Source organism: Schistocerca piceifrons, chromosome 7 (genome assembly GCF_021461385.2).
Source record: "Schistocerca piceifrons isolate TAMUIC-IGC-003096 chromosome 7, iqSchPice1.1, whole genome shotgun sequence".
NCBI classification, from domain to species: Eukaryota; Metazoa; Arthropoda; class Insecta; order Orthoptera; family Acrididae; genus Schistocerca; species Schistocerca piceifrons.
In genome coordinates, this window is record NC_060144.1 from 475,993,494 (window position 1) to 476,021,200 (window position 27,707).

Below are 27,707 nucleotides of genomic sequence, written 5' to 3' on the forward strand. Positions count from 1 at the left end.
CACCCACCCCCTACCCTGCTCCGCCTCTGCACCCTTTCTCCGCTTTTCGCCCCGCCGGTCGGCCACTCCCGCGGTGACTCGCCGTCTCCCTTTCCTCCGTTGTTGCGTCTTTGTTTTCGACTCCTCTTGCCCATCTCCTTTTCTTTCCCTCGCCGTGGCCGATTCTCCCTCTCTTTTGCGTCGGGGATTGGTTGCTCGCGGCGGCGTCCTCCCGGGACCGGCCAATCAGAAAACACAGTGCTTTGTTCCCCGAAAGGATGTGTGCGAGCCGCGCCAGGAGGAGAGAAAGGGCGAACCCTGCGGGGGTGGATGTTCGCCGGCCGCCGCGCCCAGAGTGAGATTGGGTATGAAGTCTCGCGGGAGCCAGCCAATCGGAAAATAAGAGACCACCGCGTCCCTGTCCGGACGCCAGAGAAAGACAGCGAGGAAAACAAAGATACCCCGGAGGGCTGCCCCTGCCCTGCAGCTAGGGCGCAGTAATTTTGTTTCCCGCAGGAAAGTCCGCTAACCCTTTCCCGCTCCCGGACCTCTTCTCAGGCGGGCATTTATATTCATCCCCATTCGCGTCAATAATGGAACTTGGCGTGGAACTCTGCCTCAAAGGAAAACTGCAGCATTTCTGCCTGCTCTCCCTCCTAGGGCTTTCAGAAATTGTGAACAGAAGCCGCGGACCCAGAATCGCTGGGAACTTGAATAGTATCAGATAAACACAACTGTCGTTAATGTTAGCAGTAACAACGTCGTAACGGAACTGGCGCTGCTATATATTACTTTCGCGCTAAATTTATATTTTATGGTAACTCATGGAAAATTAAATCATAATCATCTAACTGCCTATTGTCTCCCAACATGGCACTTCTTTGCCGTGTAGAATCATTCTGCCGGTCCTAACCACAGCATAGGAGATAGCTTTTCACCCATCGACATAATCCGCAGTGCTTGAAACTCTGAAGTTGTATATGGAATATAACAATCCGACCATGCTGATTTTTCATGCGAAGGCCACGGAAAATTACATCTCCCTTTCTTGCCTTACTGCCATTCCTTCTAACATCGGCCGGCCGCGGTGGCAGAGCGGTTCTAGGCTAGAAGTCCGGAACTGCGCGACTGCTACGGTCGCAGGTTCGAATCCTGCCTCGGTCATGGATGTGTGTGATGTCCTTAGGTTAGTCAGGTTTAAGTAGTTCTAAGTTCTAGGGGACTGATGACCTCAGATGTTAAGTTCCATAGTGCTCAGAGCCATTTGAACCATTTTTTGAACCTTCTAACATCAAATTATATCCAGAATGAGATTTTCACTCTGCAGCGGAGTGTGCGCTGATATGAAACTTCCTGGCATATTAAATCTGTGTGCCCGACCGAGACTCGAACTCGGGACCTTTGCCTTTCGCGGGCAAGTGCTCTACCAACTGAGCTACCCAAGCACGACTCACGCCCCGTCCTCACAGCTTTACTTCCGCCAGTACCTCGCCTCCTACCTTCCAAGCTCTCCTGCGAACCATGCAGAACTAGCACTCCTGAAAGAAAGCACTATCAGGAGTGCTAGTTCTGCATGGTTCGCAGGAGAGCTTGGAAGGTAGGAGGCGAGATACTGGCGGAAGTAAAGCTGTGAGGACGGGGCGTGAGTCTTGCTTGGGTAGCTCAGTTGGTAGAGCACTTGCCCGCGAAAGGCAAAGGTCCCGAGTTCGAGTCTCGGTCGGGTACACAGTTTTAATCTGCCAGGAAGTTTCATCAAATTATATTGTTACCTCATATGTAATGTTACACCAGAATGGCTTTTAATTTCGTGCTACCAATAGTTTATTTCTCTATCTTTTCAAATGCGCACTTATTTCAAAACAAATGTGCAGTTGCATTACACTTTCAGCTGAATAGACGGAGGATGGAAAGGTTGGGTCTCCACCTTCATTTTCCATTGCTTTAGGATACATTCTTCTCATACAAATGCGCAACTATCTCCGAAATCTATTTGTTTATCAGAAAATAAATATCTCGTTTCGACTTTGTAACGATGATAGAGGGTGACTTTTTCAGCGTACTCGAGACACAGTCCACGCGGATAAACTAGACGATAAATTTTGGAGATTCCATACTGTAGCGATTTTACAGCACATGAAACACTGTTAGCGTCATCTGACTTGTAAGCTGTAGAAGCTAGATAAATATAAATCACACTGAACGGTTAAGTAAGCAAAGCTATCCTCAAACTAAAGACTGGTTTATATGTGATACTCTTTACTAGTCGCGATACTTGGCTTCCGACCCTTCAACTGACTTGACCAGCCATTTATAGCCGGACCTGCAGCGCAACGTGGACTCCAACCACGGCGCACAGCTGTTTCCAAGTTTCCAAATCATTTCCAAAAGTGAAAAAGCGATAAACGTCAGAAAAAATCTTAGGATCGATCAAGGATTCAGCTCCTGCTCTTTGTATTTGCAGGATGATATTTACCCACTGTACGATCAAAGGCACACGATTAGCAGCTAAAACTGTCGATGGACTTGTCATGAAACGATTGCTAACTCTCGCTTTTTCTTGCGAATAGTAGTGCTGATATTTATTATATACCCGTAGATTATCACATTTCAGCCCCAAAGCAGTATGTATAATTGTTTTCCTTATTTTTCAAAAATCTAGCAACATTCACTTAAAAATGAAACTAGAAACCATACATTACTTGCCCTATTATTTAAGCTAATTCTACGAGTGTAGTTAAGACAAGGCATACAGTATTGTCCACTACAACAAGAAAAGGACGATTTTACATTGTGTCTGTTAACTGAAGAGCATGCTTCCATGTCATATGGTTTCCAGTAATCGAAAACATTAAAATACTTGCATACCTTATTGCAGCTGATCATCTTTTACCCAGTTATGTTACTGCACCGGGGATGTGAATTAGCGATGGGCTTGTCCGGCATCAGTCGTAACTAACTAATTCATGAAAATTAGATACTTTAAAACAAGACCACCACGAATGGATTCAAATACGAATGCAGGGCTTTATCACTTCTCTGGAGCAATCGATTTCTCTTTCTCTTTAACCGATCAGAAGAGAAAGAAATACTGGTGTACAATTCTGTGACCAGGTTGTTCAGCGGAGTACACGGTGACTCAGTTCCTGAAAAGTATCTGCTTGTTGCACAATGTGAGGCAACTGAGAATGTGACCGTCTTTTTATAGTTTTTAGTCTGCCATCAAGGGGTCGACAATGAAACTCTCTGACTGCAATTCATTACTGGTTATGAGTCAGACATCTACTGTATGTCTGCACACTTTTTTATGAGGCTGAGAAAATTATATCTTTTAACGATCTTTTCTCCAGTGCAGTCTAATGACTTCGATTTCTACGGCACGTTAATACTAACCTTCAATTAGAAATAGAAAACACACAATAGTCACACAACACGTTAAAATTTCAGTTTATAATTAGTTGAATCTAAACATTATAATCAATGGCTACTGCGGAGACCTATTGCAGTTGATGTTTCACTTACTAACGATATTACGCCGTGTACACCATGGGAAGATACAAGTACGGTACATCATCGCTGTACGATTCTTACGAGCTCACTTCAAGGACTTAGTCTCCTACGAACCAAGCGTGACAGCTGACAAATCGCTGAAAGTGAATTGGTATGGAGATATTCAAGAAAAGAAAAGTGATGACTCCATCGTAGACAATTTTAAACGTGGCTGACATAAAAGTTTTCTGAGTATCGTACCGCGTCATAATGGGGAAAAAACACTATACTGAGGAAACAAACGTTTCGGCTGCCATTACAATGACCTTCTTCTGGATCTACTGATGTACTTTAGCAGTGAGGAGTCGCTTATATTTCGTTATTGCCGTTCACTGAGCATGACGTTTCGTCATAATTTTAAAAGGTCGTAGTTATAATTGGTCACTTGAGGCGGAAGGAGAGAGAACTTTATTAAAGTAAGTTTCTACGGTGGAAGATATATGCTGTTATCTATTGCTTCGCGCATTGTTTGTTATGACTGATGGTCATCGGCGAATGAGACGAGACGTGGGCTTCTGTTTTCCTCCTCCTGGACGCAGGCCGCGCGGCTGCGGCAGCTACTCGCCGGCAGCGCTCGCATCACCGCTCGCATCACGTTTTGGTGCGGCCTGTCGGACTCTGTCGGCTGACAGCCAGGATGGGGCAAGCTTATATCCATCCTCTCTGTTCATATTGTTAGGGTGTTTTATTGTTTCTATGTTTATCTGATCTTGCATTACGCCAAAGCTGGCTGCTTAGCCAGTACGCGGGTTTCGTTAAACTTGATTTCCTTGCCACAGCCCTGTCGGTGTTCGGTCATAGCAGACTAGCTGTGCCGCCCCAGACGAATGTTCTCGTATGCGCATTGCTATCACCGACGTATACTTCTCCACACTGACATTCCACCTTGTACACAATTGCAGTGTGCAAAGCATCTTTATGGAGCCTAGCAAATCCTGAATCTTGCGGCAGCTGTGTTAGACAGGCTGGACACCAACCCAACGGACGAGTCTGCCTATCCGGTAAGTGACATTTGTCATCCAAGGTAAGCACGCTGCTGGTTGTAGTTTGTCAATTTCTTGCTTGCTTCCGTTTGTTGCCATGACTGTTTGGACCGATTTATAGTTGCAGCCATTGTCCACGGACATGGTACGCAGCCTTTTGAGCTAATGTTTTGAGCATGGCATAGGCGCTGCGCAGGCATGGCCAAAGAACGGACAACTGAGTTCTTCCGCAATGGGTGGTGGTTGGTGGTCCACAACCCCACAACAGGCTACAGCAGTCCACCCACCCCACCGCCGCCCCACACCGAACCCAGTGCAGTTCGGCCCACAGTGGACCATCTTCCCTCCCCCCTCCCCCCCTTCCCACCCCCAGGAACGTCTCATACCACACGGGTGTAAGCCCAAATGTTTGTGTGGTAGAGTAATGATGGTGTACGCTTACGTGGAGACAGTGTTTGAACAGCAATCGCCAACATAGTGTAACTGAGGCGGAATAAGGGGAAACAGCCCGCATTCGCCGAGGCGGATGGAAAACTGCCTTAAGAACCATCCACAGGCTGGCCGGCACACCGGACCTCGACACAAATCCTCCAGGCAGATTCGTGCTGGGGACCGGCACGCCTTCCCACTCGGGAAGCAGCGCGTTAGACCACGCGGCTAGCCAGGGGGCAAGTTTAGCTCAGTCGACACTGAACTTTGGCACCAAATATAGTGCGAATGTTTATTGTAATTTCTATTCTACTGTTTAATTTTAAAAATGCCATATCTTTAACACATCGAAAGATCGATTTAAATCATCCTTCATAGCATGATTCTTACGAGCTTAAGCAACTTGACCTCCTACGGATCAACATAGGTAACAGACAAATCGCTGAGAGTGATTGGTCTGGAGAAATTGAAGAAGAGAAATGAGAGAATGTATCGTGGATAAGTTATGCTCCTGCTTCGTCGCAGGGAATAGGTTTATCTGCGGCTATGTCCCCACCACCACCTCCCTAGCACAGAACACTGGCCGTTTGGTTTAGTAACAGTGCATTACTTACCGGGCACGCCGCCGCCCGATTAAGCGCGCACGTGGACTCGACCGCGAGTATCGCGGCTGCTGTTGTGCTTATATTTAGGATTGCGCTGCTGGACGGCGAAGCGTGGGTGGATGCTAAAGTGGAGCCACCTGCCTCACGCTGCACCTGTCTGGCTGACGCCGCTCTGCGCCCTGGACGTCCCGTTCTCCCCTCTCTCTCTCTCTCTCTCTCTCTCTCGAAAGAGGTCTTCCCTCCTTGTCAGCGGCTAGTTAACTGGCCTCAGCGTGCTTCATTCATCTCCGTACTGATCCTTACCCGGCGCTACGACATCGTTCTGTTATAGCGCTGGAGGCATCGCATTACACACTTTTCCTAATCGTTGGCTGCTCATCGCAGACTGATTTCCACACGACAGTGAAACTGGTCTGGAGGCGTGACGTCTCAAAGAGTACTTCGCAGTTCGACAACTCACGGTAGGGATCTGGTAATCTTTTGCGTAACCACTGTACAATTGTACCACAATATCAGTAATGAGATGATCACGCACCAGTTATGCAGATATGAGATTTATTTAGTTTAAAACGCACCGTACTTCCGGAAATCGATATCCTGTTATCAAGTTCTATACGCAAGAAACACATGAATTATTATTTTGTATACTAAAATACGTCTAATGGATATTTGTTTACGTTTTACATATAACATTACGTACCCTAAAAGTATTATGCCATTACGGACAATCAAAAATACGCAAGTGTCAAAAGTGCATTGTCAGACATGTAATTTTCTCCGTTATGCTCGTACACGTAATGGTATATATTGGTAGTTCTCAGTACTTCCGCGGGCAGCTGACTTTTGTATCTGATTCCTTTGATTGGATAAAGATAGTTAGTTAGATAGTTACATGTTCCATAGATCATTAGAGATTCTTTTATCGAACTGGCGTGGAATGATTCAGTTTACAGGATGTGTATACGTACATTTTTAGTGCTAACATAAAAGAATATATTATTTTTAGCCCTAATCATGCAACTACACTTACCGCCTGGCGTTTTATGTTTTATTTTTTTAAGACTTCTAGTTTTAAAATAGAAAATCGTCCTGGAATAGGAGGAGCTGGCCAGGAGAAAAGATTTTAGGTTAGACTTAAAACTTCCTATACTGCATGCCAGATCTGTTATTGGGAGCCGGCCGGAGTGGCCGTGCGGTTCTAGGCGCTACAGTCTGGAACAGAGCGACCGCTACGGTTGCAGGTTCGAATCCTGCCTCGGACATGGATGTGTGTGATGTCCTTAGGTTAGTTAGGTTTAATTAGTTCTGAGTTCTAGGCGACTGATGACCTCAGAAGTTAAGTCGCATAGTGCCCAGAGCCATTTGAACCATTTGTTATTGGGAAAACGATTAAAAATTTTTGTTGCTGCATATTGGACTTCCTAGCAACTGACACCCTGAATAACTGGTAATAATGGTTAAATTTCCCTCTAGTGTTGTAGTTCTGGCTATCACTTTTGTGTTTATTTATGATGAATTTCATTAACGAATATAAGTATTGTGATGATACATTTAAAATTCCTAACTCCTTGAAGAACTACCTACACGACGACTGCGGGTGAAGACAACATATTATTATTGTGCGCTTTTGTGCAATCAATGTTTTCTTTCACAATGATGAGTTACCCCAGAAAATTGTTCCATAAGACATTATTGCGAAGAAATATGCAAAATATGTTAGGAAGCTGATTCGTTTGTTTTCAAGACTAGCAATTATACGAAGAGCGAAAGTGGCTGAAATAAACTGATGTACCGTATCTTCCGTATTGTTAAGGATGAAAATCTCTCATACAGCACAAGGTCTAACAACATCATAATCATATACCAAGCTCACCTGTTCCTTGCCACATTATGGACGCTATCCATCCAACATGACGGCTGCATCTAAGTTATATAAGTTAAGTTCATGCAGTCCCACTATCATTTCAAAAAATCATTAATTGGAAACTCTTAGAGACAGAATTTAGAGGTTTGTTGTAAAACGTTTAGCAATCCTGAAAGTTACTTTCTGTTATGCCAGAATTTCAGTGTGTGTCCCATTCGTCGCTCGTAGAACATCAAGGCAATATTTGAGTTCTGCCCTCCTGCGGGTCAGATTTGCAACATCAGTGGGTCTGATTGCTTTATTGATTGGTGGACGAAGAGTAGCAGTGTCAATGACTGGTTCTGTACACAAGCCATCCTTCACTTAACGACACAAATAGAAGTCTGATGGCTTGTCGTCGGGAGAGCGCGATGAAGGTGTTTGATACTGACTGGCCCTTTCAACACAGTCACAAATTTGGATTCTGCATACCAGATGATACCTTCTCCTTGTCTGTCGTTATTTGGATGTACTCCTAGTTAAATCTGCAACAAACGACAAAGGATAAAAAACTCCGTGAATTGCTAAATCTTTTACAATAAACAACGATTCTCTGTCTCTGATTGCCTCCGAGTTATGACTTTTTTTAAATGACGGCGTGGCTTTATAGACGCCCAATGGGAGGACATAAAAGTTCCACTGGTTGGCTCCTCAATGTAAGCTCAGTGCTTGTCTGAAGTTTTATACCACCACACGAAGTGATATTTCTAGATCAACTGATGTGCGAATCAAAGCCGCGCATGTTAAGAGTGTGCCGGGTTAAACTGCGAGAGTATACGACGAAAGATGTGCAGTGACCTACTACACGCGTTCAGAGACTTTAGCGTCGTAGAAGCTGCTACCTTCTCAGTGTGAAGTGAGGCGTGTGGAAGACGGGCACGTGTAAACAAAACGGCGCCGATCGGTTTTCGTCGCGAGCGCCGTCAGCGAGCAAGGGCTGCGGTGTTTACGGTGTGCGCGTCCTCGCATTGGCAACACTGATAGCGCCCTGGACGCTGGCCAGCGGCGGCGACAGGGGCGCCAACTTTGCTGGCCAGCCGACTCCCTACGGCCGTGGGAAACACATCGCGTGATGTGTCCTGACTGAGAATACTGATTAATTGTCCGTCCTTTTATACGGTCAACATCAATTACATACCGAACTACACGACCTTTCCGCTTTATGATGCTTATTTCGTAACTTGACTCGCTGCGAGAAAATTTGTATCCGCATCACGGCAACAATTATCGCATTTCTTCCCACTTGCTTCCAGAGAATTCCAGAAAACTAATTAATTAAAATTTCAGTACGTGGGAAGTCATTTATGTACACCTCGGATTATTGCTTTAATTAGGATGGCAATCTGACGTTAAACGAGTGTAATTCGTCACACTTAGGTTTCCGCTTCGTGCACGAACTAGCCAGATGTAATTACAAAAGCAAGCGTCTACTCGCTGACGCGAACACGCAGACACCTAAGAGAATACGTTTGAATTCTTTTCCATACGGGATCCAAAGGATCCACCTGGATGTGTCTCCAGTCGTAATAATTGACCGAATATGTACCCCTTTGGTATCTTCCACTATTTAGGGCATTCTTTCCTTCTACATCTACATCTACGTCCATACTCCGCAAGCCACCTGACGGTGTGTGGCGGAGGGTACCTTCAGTACCTCTATCGGTTCTCCCTTCTATTCCAGTCTCGTATTGTTCGTGGAAAGAAGGACTGTCGGTATGCCTCTGTGTAGGCTCTACTCTCTCTGGTTTTATCCTCATGGTCTCTTCGCGAGATATACGTAGGAGGGAGCAATATACTGCTTGACTCTTCGGTGAAGGTATGTTCTCGAAACTTCAATAAAAGCCCGTACCGAGCTACTGAGCGTCTCTCTTGCAGAGTCTTCCACTGGAGTTTATCTATCATCTCCGTAACGCTTTCGCGATTACTAAATGATCCTGTAACGAAGCGCGCTGCTCTCCGTTGGATCTTCTCTATCTCTTCTATCAACCCTATCTGGTACGGATCCCACACTGCTGAGCAGTATTCAAGCAGTGGGCGAACAAGCGTACTGTAACCTACTTCCTTTGTTTTCGGATTGCATTTCCTTAGGATTCTTCCAATGAATCTCAGTCTGGCATCTGCTTTACCGACGATCAACATTATATGATCATTCCATTTTAAATCACTCCTAATGCGTACTCCCAGATAATTTATGGTATTAACTGCTTCCAGTTGCTGACCTGCTATTTTGTAGCTAAATGATAAAGGATCTATCTTTCTGTATATTCGCAGCACATTACACTTGTCTACATTGAGATTCAATTGCCATTCCCTGCACCATGCGTCAATTCGCTGCAGATCCTCCTGCATTTCAATACAATTTTCCATTGTTACAACCTCTCGGTACACCACAGCATCATCTGCAAAAAGCCTCAGTGAACTTCCGATGTCATCCACCAGGTCATTTATGTATATTGTGAATAGCAACGGTCCTATGACACTCCCCTGCGGCACACCTGAAATCACTCTTACTTCGGAAGACTTCTCTCCATTGAGAATAACATGCTGCGTCCTGTTATCTAGGAACTCCTCAATCCAATCACACAATTGGTCTGATAGTTCATATGCTCTTACTTTGTTCATTAAACGACTGTGGGGAACTGTATCGAACGCCTTGTGGAAGTCAAGAAACACGGCATCTACCTGTGAACCCGTGTCTATGGCCCTCTGAGTCTCGTGGACGAATAGCGCGAGCTGGGTTTCACATGGCCGTCTTTTTCGAAACCCATGCTGATTCCTACAGAGTAGATTTCTAGTCTCCAGAAAAGTCATTATACTCGAACACAATACGTGTTCCAAAATTCTGCAACTGATCGACGTTAGAGATATAGGTCTATAGTTCTGCACATCTGTTCGACGTCCCTTCTTGAAAACGGGGATGACCTGTGCCCTTTTCCAATCCTTTGGAACGCTACGCTCATCTAGAGACCTACGGTACACCGCTGCAAGAAGGGGGGCAAGTTCCTTCGCGTACTCTATGTAAAATTGAACTGGTATCCCATCAGGTCCAGAGGCCTTTCCTCTTTTGAGCGATTTTAATTGTTTCTCTATCCCTCTGTCGTCTATTTCGATATCTACCATTTTGTCATCTGTGCGACAATCTAGAGAAGGAACTACAGTGCAGTCTTCCTCTGTGAAACAACTTTGGAAAAAGACATTTAGTATTTCGGCCTTTAGTCTGTCATCCTCTGTTTCAGTACCATTTTGGTCACAGAGTGTCTGGACATTTTGTTTTGATCCACCTACCGCTTTGACATAAGACCAAAATTTCTTAGGATTTTCTGCCAAGTCAGTAAGGAAAACATTTTATGGGAAATTGTAGTTCATTTTCACGGACTCTTACAATAAAAACAAGTATCTGGGAGAGACTAGCACCAAACGACATCATTTATGTTGATTACACCATTGCAGAACAATTACTGAAATCAGACAAAACCACCAAAAAATTACAGGTGTCCGCCACGAGATTTTCAAGGTGGAATAACAACATAAACTCAAGCTTTAGGGAAGGCAAATGCAAACATGAGATTCACTGAGAAATGCAAAGGAAATGTATTTTTTCTCTCACGACGGAAGTCGATTACAAAATTCTCGTCTGAATCCTAGAGTTTTTATTTCACTGAACATATTGTCAATCATTTTTGATACTACGGTGCATTTCAAAGGCAGCTCCTGTTCTTTTTCTCTTATGTAATTAACCGTTTTATCCACAGAAAGAGCTATCCCAAAACATTAAACCGCAAGTGAATAAAAACATTCAAAGTTCGTTAATTTACCGTTTTGCTGTGACCAAATGTTGTTAATTTACTCTTTTGCTGTGACCAAAGATGTAAATTATTGATGTAGCAAAAGTAACGTCATTAGAGACCTTTTTTTTTGTCTCGTCAATATATACTCGCAAATATTCAGAATACCCCACTGTCTTTATTTATTCCCATCTGTCATTTTCGTAGTTCATTTGATGATGTTATACATTTTCCAACAGAAAACTAAGTACAGATAAGCTGTCATCAGTTATGGATACCAGTAAGCGTAAAACGCCCGGAATGTGCACTACTGGTTGGTCTATTTGTATACCAGTGTGACAATATTGCATAATCAAAACTTTCACATAATAAGGAACTGACGTCTTGGCAGATCTATAAATTCCAAGTGGACCATTAATCATTTAAAAGTGCGTGATGCCTATCAGCATCTGTTTCCTTCCGTGTCTGAGCATGACTGATGATATGGCTGACGCAATTCAACGAAAATGTTGTCAGATGCTGTCAGTTGCAGATATCCAGTGTTACCTGGCAAATCGGGACGCTTACATAAAAAATACGAACATGTAGTCGCAAAATCCTCCGAAGTACTTGCTGATCTTCGCAAGAAAGGATGCATTAGGCTGTGGCGTTCAACATCCAGAGGCGTGAGGTTTATTTTTGCTCTCAGCCGTTCCACGTTTCGATCAAAAACAATAAATAATAGCAACAGGAGTCCACTTCCAGTTAAGAGGCAGCAGGCACGCTCGTATCTTTGTTTACCTCCACTTTCCTCCTGCTGGCTTTCATTAAAAGCTTCACGGCGGCTCTCTGACTTGCCTCCGGTGTTCTCGGAACACTTCACTTACGTCCACAGTTTTCGAACCAGGGAACTGTGGAAACCGGAAAGTTAGAAGTTTATGCGCTTTTCTAGTCTGTTCATCGTGTGTCTTTTATGCAATATTTTCCCCATCATATAAAACTCCAGTTGCAAACACAACAAGAGACTCGTCGTGTACCACGGAGAGGTTTACTACTGAAGTTCCGAGAGAATACGTTCCGGGGGGAAATCGGGCAAGGTATTACTTCCTCTCACATACGTCTTGCGAAATGACCGTGACGAGAAAATCAGGGTAATTACGGCAAATACTGCAGTTTACTGATAGTCATTCGCAAATAAAAGAGTGAATGGGAGAGAAGGTATTGACATTAGAAGTAGCCTTCGTCATGAACCGTAGAGTGACTTACGGAGTATAAATGTAGATGGTTATATAAACCAGTTGATAATAAGCTATTCCAATTTATAGTCTAGTTTCTTTCTTAACTACTCTAAACAAAGAAATATTATACTGTTCCAATGACCCGACAGCTGGGCGTAGTGTACTTATTTTCAATCACCAGCATGACCGTAACTGTAGAACGCCGAACACATGATAGCAAAGTTTTGCTTCGACACGCAGTATGGCCACCTTCGTTAAGATTGTCGGAAGTCACTGTAAATTATTTTATGTGAATGAGGGATGATCTTTCAGCCTAGACTATGACCTTGCTTTTCCATCACTGTTGCCAAACCTAATGCTAAAATTCACCTCAAATGATCCTGCTGTCGAAGAAAATTTGAAGATTAAAGCAAAAACGAAACGAATTATAAAAATGCGTTTGGCAGAATTGCAGTTACATACTTTGCAATTCTTTTCGATATTTTAATTGTGATTGATTTCTAAAGAAGGATAAACAATTTTAAACTGAGGTATACAGTGATTCACTGGTCGTGGAGGTCTAGCGAGTGGAAGTGACGGATACAATCCCGAATAGGGGCGGCGATTTTTCCTCATTCCAGCCCCTTCAGGACTGCCCCAAGATCATACAGCTTGCCATCAAATGATTAGCGAGGATCATTCCTGGGGGTAAAACGCGCCCGAGGCAGGGCAATAGCCTGGTCAAGGACTGGCGTCACGGACTTTTATGCAGGGGATTAATGAAGCCATTTCTAGTAACTAGCCGACCATAAATATAAATGGTCGATTTCTTCCCATGCACTTTTCCCACTAGATTAGTACTTCGTATAAGAGCTTCAACGCTTACGAAACCAGTTCCAAGTTTTCTACCGTCCTTTGTTCTTGAACCAGTTTTCCTCGTAATACAGCGTCTGTAAATTCACATAGTCTCGCAGTGTAGGACCTACTCTGTCTCCACTGGACATGACTGACCATTCGACACATTTTCAACCATTTACATGATGTTCACATTAGCTGATGCCACCAGGATGACACCTTTGGCGTTTATCATAGTGGTGTTTTTCCACCCTCTACAGCTACATAGATACTCTGCAAATCATATTTAAGTGCCTGGCAGAGGGTTCATCGAACAATATTCACAATTCTCTAGTATTCCAATCTCGTATAGCGCGCGGAAAGAACGAACACATATCTCTTTCCGTAAGAGCTCTGATTTCCCTTATTTTATCGCGGTGATCGTTTCTCCCTATGTAGGTCGGTGTCAACAAAATATTTACACATTCGGAGGAGAAAGTTGGTGATTGAAATTTCGTGAGAAGATTCCGTCGCAACGAAAAACTCCTTTCTTTTAATGATGTCGGCCCAAATCTTGTATCATTTCAGTGACACACTCTCCCGTACTTCGCGATAATAAAAAACGTGCAGCCCTTCTTTGAACTTTTTCGATGTATTCCGTCAGTCCTCTCTGGTAAGGATCCCACAACGCGAAGCAGTACTCTAAAACAGGACGAACAAGCGTAGTGTAGGCAGTCTCCTTAGTGGATCTGTTACATTTTCTAAGTGTCCTGCCAATACAACGCAGTCTTTGATTAGCCTTCCCCACATTTTCTATGTGTTCCTTCCAATTTAAGTTGTTCGTAATTGTAATTCCTAGGCATTTAGTTGAATTTACGGCCTTTAGATTTGACTGATTTATCGTGTAAGCGAAGTTTAACGAATTCCTTTTAGCGCTAATGTGGATGACCTCACGATTTTCGTTATTTAGCCAATTTTCGTACCATTCAGATATCTTTTCTAAATCGTTTTGCTATTTATTTTGATCTTCTGATGACTTTATTAGTCGATAAATGACAGCGTTATCTGCAAACAACCTAAGACGGTTGCTCAGATTGCCTCCCAAATCGTTTATACAGATACGGAACAGCAAAGGGCCTACAACATTACCTTGGGGAACGCCAGAAATCACTTCTGTTTAACTCGATGACTTTCATCAATTACGACGAACTGTGACCTCTCTGACAGGAACTCACAAATCCAGCCACATAACATTCCATAAGCATCCAATTTCACTGCAAGCCGCTTGTGTGGTACAGTGTCAAAAGCCTTCCGGAAATCCAGAATTACGGAATGGATCTGAAATCCATTGTCAACAGCACTCAACACTTTTGTGAACAAAGAGTTAATTGTGTTTCACAAGAACGAAATTTACTAAACCCATGTTGACTGCGTGTCAATAGACCGCTTTCTTCGAGGTAATTCATAATGTTCGAACACAATATATGTTCCAAAATCCTGCTGCATATCGACGTTAACGATATGGGCCTGTAATTAAGTGGATTACTCCTACTACCTATCTTGAATATTAGTGTGACCTGTGCAACTTTCCAGTCTTTGGGTACGGATCTTTCGTCGAGCGAACGGTTGTATGTGATTGTTAAGTATGGAGCTAATGCATCAGCATACTCTGAAAGGAACCTAACTGGTATACAGTATGGACCAGAAGACTTGCTTTTATTAAGTGCATTAAGTTGCTTCAGTACTCCGAGGATATGTACTTCTACGTTACTCATGTTGGCAGCTGTTCTTGATTCGAATTCTGCAATGTACCTTCGCCTCTCGATAGTTCGAAGTTTACGTGACCTAACAAAAAGTTCGAATAAATGAGAGTTCAATTTAGCGAAAGTTTGACGTATCGAGGAGGAATCAGGAAAAATCTGAAATAAGAGTATGATTTAAAAGAAGGACTGCAGCTTCGATAACATTCGTATTTCCATACAAATGTAAGCAGACAAAAACAACTAAAATTCAAATTAAATGGAGGTAGGTTTCTTACGCGCTTAATTTTTCATTTATTTTAACGCGAGTAACCCCACATCCCTGATTCTTTAAAGAATCGAATTCCTATGAATAAAATTGCTTGAAACGTGTCATTATTGTATAACTGAGTTAATGTGTTAATTATGTGACGTTAGGCATGTACAACCTGTATGCTTTAAGACCCAAATGTTTTATTAGTTTCGGGTTATTCACCCATACAATAATGAAAAACTTCAGAAAAGGTTTAAAATTATGTTTAAAGGTTGTGGGAAGTCACTAAATGGTCTCATTATCAAACACTGGATGAGAAAAATCTAGAAATATAGTTTTTCACGCATCTCTATGTTTATGAAGTCAAATCTCCTGAACAACGTGTCGTATGATGATACACTTTTAATGGCACATTCAGTGGTATATGAGGTTACTGTCTGAAAAACGTGTTCCGAATAAAGTTAGCAATAAAGAAGTAATAAATTAAAACATCATGAATGATGCTGAAATTTTACTGCATGACACAGTAAAAATGTCGTAAGAGATAAGCTTATTTTCTTTCACTATGTTGTGATGGGTGTCATCGGGAAAAAGTTACGAAAAAGTTTTAAATAATGTGTGAAGTTTGTTGGAACCCGCTTAATGCTCTCATTCTCAAATACTGGGTAAATGTAGTCTGGGTAATTTGTACACCATGATTTACGCTGCCTCAAGACGTATGCACTGTTTCTATCTTTAATACTAGTCTTATTGTGTTAAAACTTTGAAGTAAGGTTGTACCTCTTAATGTGTAGGTTATGAAACATTTTAAATTTTTAAATTCGGTAAATTATTATACGAAATATTGAAAATCGAATTATTGTTTCACTTGAAAGCCGTTAAATAGGCAATCTTCCAATGGGGCCAGGCACTATGAACAAAGTTAGCCGCTTAGTAATACAGATATAACCTGCGATAGGTATAGTTAGTCCTCTACACTGACTATGCCATTTGAAGAAGCATGCAAGACGCGGGCACAGACCTATCCCGCTCCACTTCCTCCATCTCTATGACTCATTTTCAGCTATCTTATCTTTCTGCTACAGACCGCTCCACAGCGTGGATGACGGAATCCCGAAAGTTTTCGCCACATCCCCCATTCCTTCCTCTCCACATGCCACGGCCTCAATACCTTGCTTCTTTTCAGAGGAAGTCACACACCTGTACTGCTTCGAAGTTATTTTTACAACTGATTTATGAACTGAAATATATTATGCATTGTTGAAGAACGAAAGAAGTGACGGTTTTATCTAGGTTCAATTTATCGAGAAACTCGATCCATCGAGCTTCGAATTAGCAAGAGTCGACTGTATAATTAAGTTCGACCAAAAGCGCACAAACACGGAATCCTGTAGTATCTCTGCAGTACAAGAGGAGTTAACAGAACAGCAATGTCCACTCTTTATGAACAGCGTGGCGCTGAAGTAGGATCCCAGGCGTCGGGGCGGCAGTGGGCGTCGTTAATCAGTAAGGCGAGACGCGGACCACCGAGGTTGCGCCTTGTCCGCGCATACCGATAAAGCGGGTGGCCGCATTTCTCAGACACGCGATCCCAGTGTGCTCTCGCCAAGCTGCAGTCGAGGATTCAATAGCGTCCCAGCGGGCTCCCGAGGCAGCGGCAACATTTTCTTCCGGATCATGCTCAGTCCAATATTTTGGAATTCGAGCAAAGCGCAGCGAGCCACGGTACACGTTAAGGCGAGCTAAAATATTCAGGAATGAAAACAGAAAACTGATAATCTTCCACTTCTTTTTGTGCTTATAGTGAGCCTCAACATGCGTTCTTAAATCGGAAATTGTTGGACTAAGAAGCGACGGAAGTCTGGCTTAGCAAAAGCCGATAAACTTTCGTTTGCCATGTTTTGTATGACATAATACACCAACAATATTTCAACTGGATAAAACCTGAGGAAGGTGTTGGTCTACATGTTTCATAAGGAGCGGATGGGAGACGTAAGTTGTGTTAGTAACCCACATTGAGAATGTTTTTGCTAGGATTCATGGTTTTATATACATTTCAGTCACAAGACAGAGACCGAACGTGTCCTTTACTATTATTAATTATTCAAACATCGGATCAGCTTCATCTTTTTATTCAAATGTGGATGCTATGATCTATATCACTAACAAAGCAGTTCTTACCTATATACAACTGCGTACCTTTTTGTGATAAATGTATCATAAGAGGCAACTCTTGCTAATGTGTCGATTTGACATTCAATATACGAAGTAACAGTCCCCAACATAAAGATTTAGCATTGTATATATACGAGGGTTGTCCAGAAAGTAAGTTCCGATTGGTCGTAAAATGGAAACCACTGTGAAAACCGGAAACGTTTTATCTGCAACAGTTAGGTACACCTTCCACCTACTTCTCTACAAAGTCGCCGCTCCAACTTCGAGTTTTGTCGTAGTGTTGTATCAACTTTCCAATATCCTCGTCATAGAAAGCAGCCACCTGTGCTTTCGGCCAGTTATCTGCACTGGTCTGCAGCTCGTTGTCTGTGGAAAAATGTTGTCTTCATAGTCAGTGGTTCTTGTGAGCAGAGATGAGACTCTAGCAGAGCCAATTACGGACTGTATTGTGAGTGATCAAACACTTCTCATCGGAAACGCTGCAAGAGCGTCTTCATTGCCCCTATTGTGTGCGGCCGAGAATTGGCATGAAGAGGGAACTGCTCTACAGTTGTGTTATGTGGGCTGCATGACACAGGCGAAATCTCTAACCAGGCGCTCATAGTTGGCGGCAGACGCTATTCCCTACGCATCTTTACGTGCTCACTGTTCACTCAAAGGGCGACGCGACACGATCGACGGGCATACTAGAGACTCTGCCCAACACATCTGTGCAAAGCTTTACCGGATTTTCCCAGTGGTTTCCATTTCGCGACCGATCGGAACTTACTTTCTGGGCAACACTCGTACTATCCAGTCACATTAATGTGACCATCTGTCAAAAGCCTGAATAGCCACCTCGTGCAGCGCAGATCACTGCGAGACGTGTGGGAAGAGTCAGTGAGTTTCTGGGAAGTATCGACAGGGATGTGGAGCCACGCCGACTCCAGTGTTGAGGCCAGCTGCGCTAGGTTACTGGTTGAGGATCCACGGCGCGTACACCCCGGTCGAGGTGGTCCCACAGATTCTCGACTCGGTTTAAATCCAGGGAATTCAGTGGCCAGGGGAGTGCGGTAAGCCAGCGGCTTATTGCAACAAGATACGTTATTCATCCGACCAGACGAATTGTTTCCACTGCTCCGCGATCCAGTCTGGATGATCCCACGCTCACTGCAATAGCAACTGATGATATCGTTGGGGAACATTTAAATGTCATCTGGTGCAGAGTCCCATGTTCAATAATTCCCACTGAACAGCTGTGGAACACTGGTGTCTGCACCAGCATTGTACTCCGTCGTCAGATCTGCTATAGATCGCTGCCTATCCTGATTTACAGAGCAGGCAAGCCTCTGAAAAAATGGTTCAAATGGCTCTGAGCACTATGGGACTTAACATCTATGGTCATCAGTCCCCTAGAACTTAGAACTACTTAAACCTAACTAACCTAAGGACAGCACACAACACCCAGTCGTCACGAGGCAGAGAAAATCCCTGACCCCGCCGGGAATCGAACCCGGGAACCCGGGCGTGGGAAGCGAAAACGCTACCGCACGACCACGAGCTGCGGACCAAGCCTCTGGCCTTCACATTCTGTGATAAGACATAGACGTCCGATACCTCGACGCCTACAGGTGGTTTCATCGCACTTCGAACACTTACCATAGGTGCTCAGGAAAATACCACGATAGCACGCGAACAGAGGCACTGAATCGCATTCTGCTGATCACTGCCATCGGAGCAACATCTACGTGCAGCACAGTAAAACTCCTCCCGCAAGCGCGGCCTCACGAGAAGCCAATTGTGGTATACTTTGTGGTCCGCCATGCCGGAGAAGAAGCAGACAACACCCTCGGAAGAGACAAGCCAGCGATTCGATGCAACCAGCAGAAGTAAAAGGGGCCACAAACGTCTCCAACACGTCTGCTACTGAAATGGAAGTCGTGAGAAGTGACAAGCTGCCGCCTACAGCGGATACCGCCTGATCCAGCACACTGCCTGAACCAGAAGAATACAAGTTCCACGTCTCCCATTATGCTACACACAGGAGGAAGGGCGAGGACAGAGCTACAAGCAGACCTCGCAGTGGCCACACAAGGAGAGTTAGCTGCTACAACAAAATGGTAACGACAGCCTGCTATTATCCCTCACGAACACCGCAGACTACGACACAGCCAGAGGGATGCTCTGTGACTTCGTTATGGAAGATCGTTCTGCCCTTGAACATAGGTGGAAGGAAAGCGTCAAGGCCAAAATCCGTGGCTTGCCATGGCTCGTCACGCCAAACGAAGTGACCAGGGCGCTAAAGCGCAGATACTATCATAGCATCATGGAAATACACCAGCTCTCAAACAGGACAGACCTCCTGTCTTCCCGCTCGTGGACCCCACCCGACACAACAACAACGACGAAATCTTCATCGTCAAGAGGCTCCTTCTTTGCGAGGTGACATGGAACGAGCAGTGCTTTCACTGCCAGAAAATGAGGCATGTAGCAAAGCACTGTCACATGACACGCGCACCTGCCGGAAACCGTGTCATGCCACAACAAAGTGCGCAAACTGCGGGGGAAGAGCGTGTAACCCGCTGCCGGGGCTGCAGGTACATACTAAACTGGTATCCGGTAAAAGAGAGAAGGCCATGTAGAAGAAAGAAGAGCCCAGGTCACATGATCCTCTGTGCAGTTAGCAGACAAAGGCATGGGTCCGCGCTCGCTACCAGCTTGTCAGCCACCACCACAGCCAAAGTAGACGCTGACACGCGCGGTACGACCGCGCAACATGTCCCCAGCTGCAAGAAGCGCTGCTGCCATTCTGCAGAAGAAAGGCGCACCAAGCCACCACTTGACGAGGTGGCCACACAGGCTGAGTGGCCGTGGCAAGCAGTAGGAACGATCGTGACGAGTATGCAGACCACCCTAAGCGCTACCAGCCCGCACAAGCCGGCAGAGCCTGCGCAGGCTGCTCCGAGCACCGTCCGATCCCAGACAACAGCAGCGTCGTCGCAGGACGCACTCATCGGCGTTCGCGCTATGACGCCACAGCTCAACGCCCGCGCTGCCTCTCCCTAGGGACAGGCATAGCTACAGAGTTCGGCTCCAGTCTACGTGACAATGGACGAGGCGAACTCCGAAACGAAAACGAGGTGGTGCCTCTACGCCATTAGGTTGCTCAAAGAGCTGCTTCACAGGCAGCGACCCCCCACATAATTCAGCCAACATGTCTTCCCAGCCAATAGAGGTAGAATGGTGCCAGTACGCATCCTAGGTATTCAGGACGCTCAGATACGAAGCCAGACAACCAGACCAGCATGGGCAGTCCTAAACTCCCATCACTGCAACACCCACAATTGACGTGTGCCAACGTGGAAACGAAGCACGGTCCCAAAAACTCGCTATCTCCACCTACCAAAATAGGAGATTCATCTTTACAGATCATCAGAGGCCAATTCACCAAGTGAGGCCACAAGCCGCCACACCGAAAGGATTTGCAGGAACAGCACTGAAATGCGTTAGCTGCATTGCATCAGGCCTAGGAATAAGCCTGTCAGTATCAGCGTCAGCATCAGCACGTAAACAGCTGATCAGCTTCGTTTTTCAAAGATGCTCGTTTTTCAAAGATGCTCGTTTCCAGGTGCCGGGCTGTAAGGTCTGTCCCCTGTTAAAATCGCTTATGTCACTGTATTTACCCATTTGCAGCCGTATAGAGGCTAGAATGGTTCCCTATTCCTCTCTGTCTGGCTTATATTCTTTCCTTGCCGTGTTATGTGCCCATAAAGCAACCAAGCAACATCCAACTGACGTTGGGCAGTAGTCACAAGGTTTGTTATTAGTGTATATTGGAAAGTGAAACTCTTGTAGAGCGTGACGAAGATAAAAATTTCAAAACATTCTACTCTCTGGAAGAATACCACCTAAATTACAGCACGAAAAGTCTAGATGACTCCGGGAGTATTTATGGAATTTTTCGAGTTGATACGAAATGACGTACTAGTTCTCGCCTGAGAGGAAACAGCGACCGCTTTACCTGAGGCAGAAGCTCAATGACTAACGTACTTCACTCTCCAGTGTCGACGAGACAAAGCTGTGAGACTTAGTGAAGAGTAGCGATTTTGAGCTAGCAGCCTACGGATAACTCGGCCTGCGCCACTAGCGCGCTGCACAGAGGACACGCGGGTCCACGAGGACAATGCAGGCGGGCACATGTCATTAACGAAACGCGCGCAACCTTTGGGCCGGCTTGTTATCCGCGGATTTCCCGCTATCTGCCCGCTGCCCGGCTCTCCACCCATCCTACCACCACGTATTTTTTTTTATTATCCCGGCGCCAGTGTGTTCCGGCTGCGGCGCCCGCTTCTGTGTTTTGTCGCTGCGCGGCGTTCGGACCGTGCTTTGGCGGCGGCGGGTCCCTTTTGTGCCTCGCCGGGGGCTCCCGTATTGAAAGTGTGCCATTGATGCCATAGAAATGGCCGATTTTTTGTTATCTGGCTTCCTTTGTAACTTAAAATAATGGAGGATTGTCTGTGTCCATTACACCGCGGGCGCGTCCGCTCGCCGCTCGGCGAATTTTCTGCCTCGTGTGTGTGTGTGTGTGTGTGTGGTGCATGCGCGCGGTTTATTTTGTTCCTTTTCTCTCTCATCCCTCCTCCCAACCCCCAATCTACCCCTTCGCTTCCTCTGTCTCTGTGTCCTCCCTCCTCCGGTGTCCTGCCTGTGTTTAGCCAGCAACACATTATTTCGAAAATCTAACCTCTGCTACACTGGAGAGGCCCGGCCCCACCGCGCGTATATATCTGTGTCGCGAAGAATGAAAACAGCAAATCCCTTTCATTTTTACTTTGATGTGTTTTAGAGACGCGGCCCGCTGATTGGACTATGATTAATTAATCAGATAACCGCTTTCAACTGTTCCAATTGAAGCCCGAGCCGGCACAAAGAGCGGCGGCGCGACGGCTGCTATACCCCCGCCTACTGCCTCCCTGCCCCCTTTCCCCGGACAGATCGAGCCCCCCAGCTAGCGGCGAGTGCTGTGGAGCGAACCAGGCAGCGGGCGAGGCGTTTTCGCGAGTTGTTTGTTAACCCTCGCGCCGAGGCGGCGGCGGTGGTGCTGCCGCTGGGGGAATTAATGCACGCCGGAGATTGTGTTCGATGTCTGCATAAGCTGATTGTGGTTCCCTCGTCCCATTGAGAGGCGCCGGTTTTGCGGTAATAGCGTCTTACACACCTACGCGCGCTAGCCAATTACGGGCGTGGCCTCTGGGGGCGGCTTAAATCCGCCTAGTCGCGTGTACAACGCGCGCCGCTCTTCAAAGGCCTGGCGCTGGAGGCCATTCATATTCGGCAGCGTCACCGTTCGCCTTTGTGTCTGGCTCCATCCCTCCTGCCGCGTACAGCACACCTACGATTACTAATTTATCGATTCCGATGTAATAATGTAGCGCGGAGGCGGAGGCAGTGATGTGCAGCGGGGTCACTGCGTAAACCGAGTGTGAAAGAGAACCCAGATTCGCTGCTGACTGAAATTTGATATTTTATCAGGAGAGAATATCCGCTGAGAACATTTTCCTTGTTCGGCGACATCTATCTCTCGAACCTATGCATTGTTACTTCTTGTCTCGGTACATTCCATGTACAGGCAAAATTATTTTGTAATTGAACAAGTAGGTAGGTAGGTAGGCGTGTTTATCTATACCTGTATTCAAAACAAACTTTTTGCTGAGACAGAAGACTGCTTGATCTCGCTACGGTTACGTCTATTTATTGCCGAGTGCAGGTAAGCATGGACTTTAGCCGTAAACAGTGTTTCCAAAGGGTTCGTAAGTATGTTATAGAATGGTAAGACTGCAACAAACCTAACTACGCAATGCAGATCTCATTCTAATATTTTTATTTACTTACGGCAGTACGTAAAACTGAAGAATATTTAGCAGAGTTCAGACAAGTGTCTGCACTGAGACAGGCCAAGCTAGTCGCGAAGGTGTTTGGCATCTCTCAACAGCTTGTGAATGTCTGGACCCGGCTTCAGAAAAAAAGGGAGACGATAAAGAACAATGAACTAAGTGGTCGGCCCGAAAAACCACCCAAAAAGAAGTTAATGTATGGCTGATCTCAAAAAATCAGCCTGGGTAAAAACGTGATGATCTATAGGTCAAACACGGGGTGAAGGTCCATGTTTCGCTTACCATCTACAGATCTGAATAGCAGGCGACCTTCTTGAAAAATAGGAACGCCATACTATAGTTTGCTAAGAAGTAAGCGTCACTGATCGCTAAAAAAATTGGTAAAAATTCTATGTAGTGATGAAAGCAAGTTTTTTTAATCTCTTCTCCTCAGGCGGGATACAGTACGGTCGATGGCTGAAAAACAAGAGCAATAACAGAAAGAACCAAGTACTCACCACGAAGCGCGGAAGAGAAAGTACCATTCAAATGGTTCAAATGGCTCTGAGCACTATGGGACTTAACTACTGAGGTCATCAGTCAGAAAGTACCATTGTGTACGGTTTTTTTCTCACGAACTGGCATAGGTCCTCTCGTCGAAATTCGTGATGAAATATTAACAGACGTATGATACTTCACGGAAGAGGAAATATGGCTCGTAATTGGCAATTCCAGCATGAAACGATCCGAAGCACACTTCTGGCCATGTGAAGATGGTTCTGAAGCAACACAAAGTAAAAGTATTTGAATGACCAAGCTAAAGTTCAGATTTAAGCCACGTAGAACATCTTTGGGGAGAGCTGGATAGACGTGTTTTCCAACAAAAACAATGAGGCTTTCTACAAAGAACTGTGGGAACAAATGAAGAAGATTCCTCAGGGACGATTAGCCAAACTCGTGGATTCTATGACGTCCTGGTGTGCTGCAATAATACATGCTGTGCAACCAAGTATCAAGCCAAGAACATCATGGGTCAAGACTTCATCACTGTTTTTTTCTGTTTAGTTTTAACAAAATACTTTTGAGCCTCTGTAATTTGTTCATTTGTGTTTTATTATTGAGGCAGAGATTAGAATATTAGATTTGTATAGTATATGTAAGAAAATAAAGTACACAATAAAAAGATTTGGCAATAAAGTGCTTCATTTAAATTTTGTCATAAAAAATTGGTTTTACGAATTTATTATCTCTTCAAAATACTTTTGAGCGATTTTATATTACTTAGGAAAAGGAAACCTGTATAGTTGAAACATCCAGGTCAGTCCTTTCCTCCCTTAACACTCCTTCATTTCTTGTTGACCCTCCCTCATTCCTTAGAGTGTTGTGTATCTCCCCCCCCCCCCCCTCCTTCTTACATGGAATGCGGATTCAAGCCGTTCCCCAGAAGCCACGCCCGTAATTGGCTAGCGCGCGTAGGTGTGTAAGACGCTATTACCGCAGCAGACGCGCTGTACTCGCTCCCATGTTGACCCAACGAGGATCATCTAGACTGGACCATGTGAATGCAGGCCGATGCGGACAGTATTACACCAAGGCATTAATTCAGCGCTGCTATCTCCAATTATCTACGGACTCGACGCTAGCACAGCCCTTTCCGATGATTTTACATCTTACCTCCTTCACACTTCCGAGGTGTCTTACCCCGGATAGTAAGCCATACACGTCCCTAATTTGAATGAAATTGCTCCAAGCGTTCTAGAGTTATGCTTAAATGTCACCACTTCTCCATCTCTAAACAGAAAAATAAGGACTGCTAGAGGTTCCTAACCCAATATTAATTGTCACCTGGTACTTAGTCATTGCCGGCCGGAGTGGCCGAGCGGTTCTAGGCGCTACAGTCTGGAACTGCGTGACCGATACGGTCGCAGGTTCGATTCCTGCCTCGGGCATGGATGTGTGTGATGTCCTTAGGTTAGTTAGGATTAAGTAGTTCTAAATTCTAGGGACTGATGACCTCAGATGTTAAGTCCCATAGTGCTCAGAGCCATTTTTACTTAGTCATTCGTGTGCCAAATTCGGTTCTAATTGCATCAGGCGTTCTAGGGCAGATTCAAAACAGTATGAAGCAAATAATTGAGGACGTAGGTTGCAAGTGCTACTCTGAGATGAAGAGGTTAGCACAGGAAAGGAATTCGTGGCGGGCCGCATCAAACCAGTCAGTAGACTGATGAAAAATGGTTCAAATGGCTCTGAGCACTATGGGACTTGTCATCTGTGGTCATCAGTCCCCTAGAACTACTTAAAACTAACTAACCTAAGGACATCACACACATCCATGCCCGAGGCAGGATTCGAACCTGCGACCGTAGCAGTCGCGCGGTTCCGGACTGAGCGCCTAGAACCGCGAGACCACCGCTTTAGACTGATGACCAAAAAAAAAAGAGAACACTGACCACAGCGAGACCGAATGCCGCCTAGTGGTATTGAGGGCACGTGACGCGTTTAAGAAATTATATAAACTGAACAGAGACGATGGGGAATCATTCTAGCGGCGACATGGGCCGTCAATGGAGAAATTCATTGACAAGCTTCTTCGACAAAGGGCAGATTGTTGCAGCACGGCACCTGGGAACGAGAATCTTGGAAATGGCGAAGCTAGTCGGTTCTTCGTGAGCATCTATGGAAAGTGGACGGTGAAACCACGAGATGTTGGATGTCCACGTCTCATCACAGAACTTGGAAGTCGGAGGCTTGCTGTCCCTCTGCAAAGCAGAAAAGGCGGCGATCTGTGGCAGGTATGACGACAGAGTTCAGTGCTGATGCAGCCAAGAGAGTTGCGTAGCACACCATTCACTGCGTACTGTTGAACATGGGGTTCCACAACAGACGACCCATGTTGACCCAACGGCCTCGTCGATTACGATTGTAGTGGATACAGGATCATCGAGACTGGACAGTGAATCAATAAAAACGTGTCGTCTGGTCGGATGAATCCCGTTTGTTGTTCATTAGGTCGAGGGTCGGGTCCTGATACGTCGTCAGCCGCGTTAACGGCTGCTCGAAACATGAATACATACCAGTGGGGACAGTACTACGCTATGGGGAACAATCACCTTTGGTAATAATTGAAGGCATCATGACGGCTGGGGACCACGTGAACATCGTTACGTAACTCCTGCTTCCCTTCATGCTTGATTTCTTGGGGTTCGCGTCTTACATCAAGACAACTGACCACTCACGTCACAATCATGCTACAGGGTGAACTCGCGTTGCTGTCTTAGTCATTATTTTCTCCTGAGCTCTGCATCTACAAACCACCGTCCTGTAATTTACGGGAATTGCATGACCTGTGCTCGGATATCTGGTGTGACATACCTCTGGGAACCTACCAAGGACTGGTAGAACCCATGCGACGCAGGATCGCTTCTGTGCTACGTTCAAAAGGTGGAAAGAAACGCTATGAAGTAGGTGGTCACAATGTTTTGTCTCATCAGCAGATACTGCAACATACACACAAATTTTATATAAATATAAAAATAAGCGACATTTCTTGAAATCTAGGACTTGCAGCAGCTTATCTAAACCATTAAATTTACATTCGTAGAAAGTTGTCGTACCGGAGAAAGATATCGCCTGTCACATCGCTGAACCGAGCCATGTGGTACGATGGTGACCATGTGGTACGATGGTGAGACTCTGTACTATTTCGGCGAATTCTGTGATGGTCCCTTTGAAAAACTTCGTCTTAAGTTTCCTTCCCATCCTTGTCGCATTCGATCATGTGCTCCGTCTCGAGTAACTTCGTTGATAACGAGACATGAGGCCCTACCTCGCCGAATCAAATTGTACATCGTTCCACGCTGCAGTGATGTTTTCGACATTGTACTGGTCTGGTTACGCGCACTACCGTTCACTATGCTTGATCCCCCCTCTCAGTAATAACAACACCACATATTTGACCTTAAATTAAAACACTTCACATATCATAAATTAATTTCAAACGACTATCTAGTAACAACTCATTACAACTCTTTCAGTGTTGCAAGTACTCTGTTAACGTACAGTTGTAATGGTAACGTCTTTCCAAATTCAAAATAAACTAATATTTCATCTCGTTGAACAACTTTAGCTCCACCTTTATTTATGAGTGAGTTCCCGATCACCACTGATCGTAACTTTTCGTAATTAGTCACTCATTATCTTCATCAGGACCGACTCCAGGAATAATTATTGGCTAGGTAGGATTGTAGATGCAGGAATGCAACAAAGCGTTCATACATTTAGTGCAGAAGAACAATTTGTGAGTGGCAATACCGTGTCCTTTCTCATGGATTTAGAAGAAACCGTATCTGCATGGTACCTCTCCATATGTCTAGATCCAAAAATTACCAACCCACTAGATGCGTT

General features: G+C 45.0%; 1 protein-coding gene across 1 annotated transcript in view; it reads left to right on the forward strand.

Moving 5' to 3' along the window:
• The first annotated feature begins 309 nt into the window (after positions 1 to 309).
• LOC124709026 (transcription factor SOX-5-like) overlaps positions 310 to 27,707 on the forward strand; it is a 93,451-nt gene continuing 66,053 nt past the window's right edge. Inside the window, exons 1-2 of the mRNA XM_047240673.1 lie at positions 310 to 476; positions 22,342 to 22,564. Coding sequence (XP_047096629.1) covers positions 310 to 476; positions 22,342 to 22,564 — 390 coding nt within the window. The remainder of the gene's footprint in view (positions 477 to 22,341; positions 22,565 to 27,707) is intronic.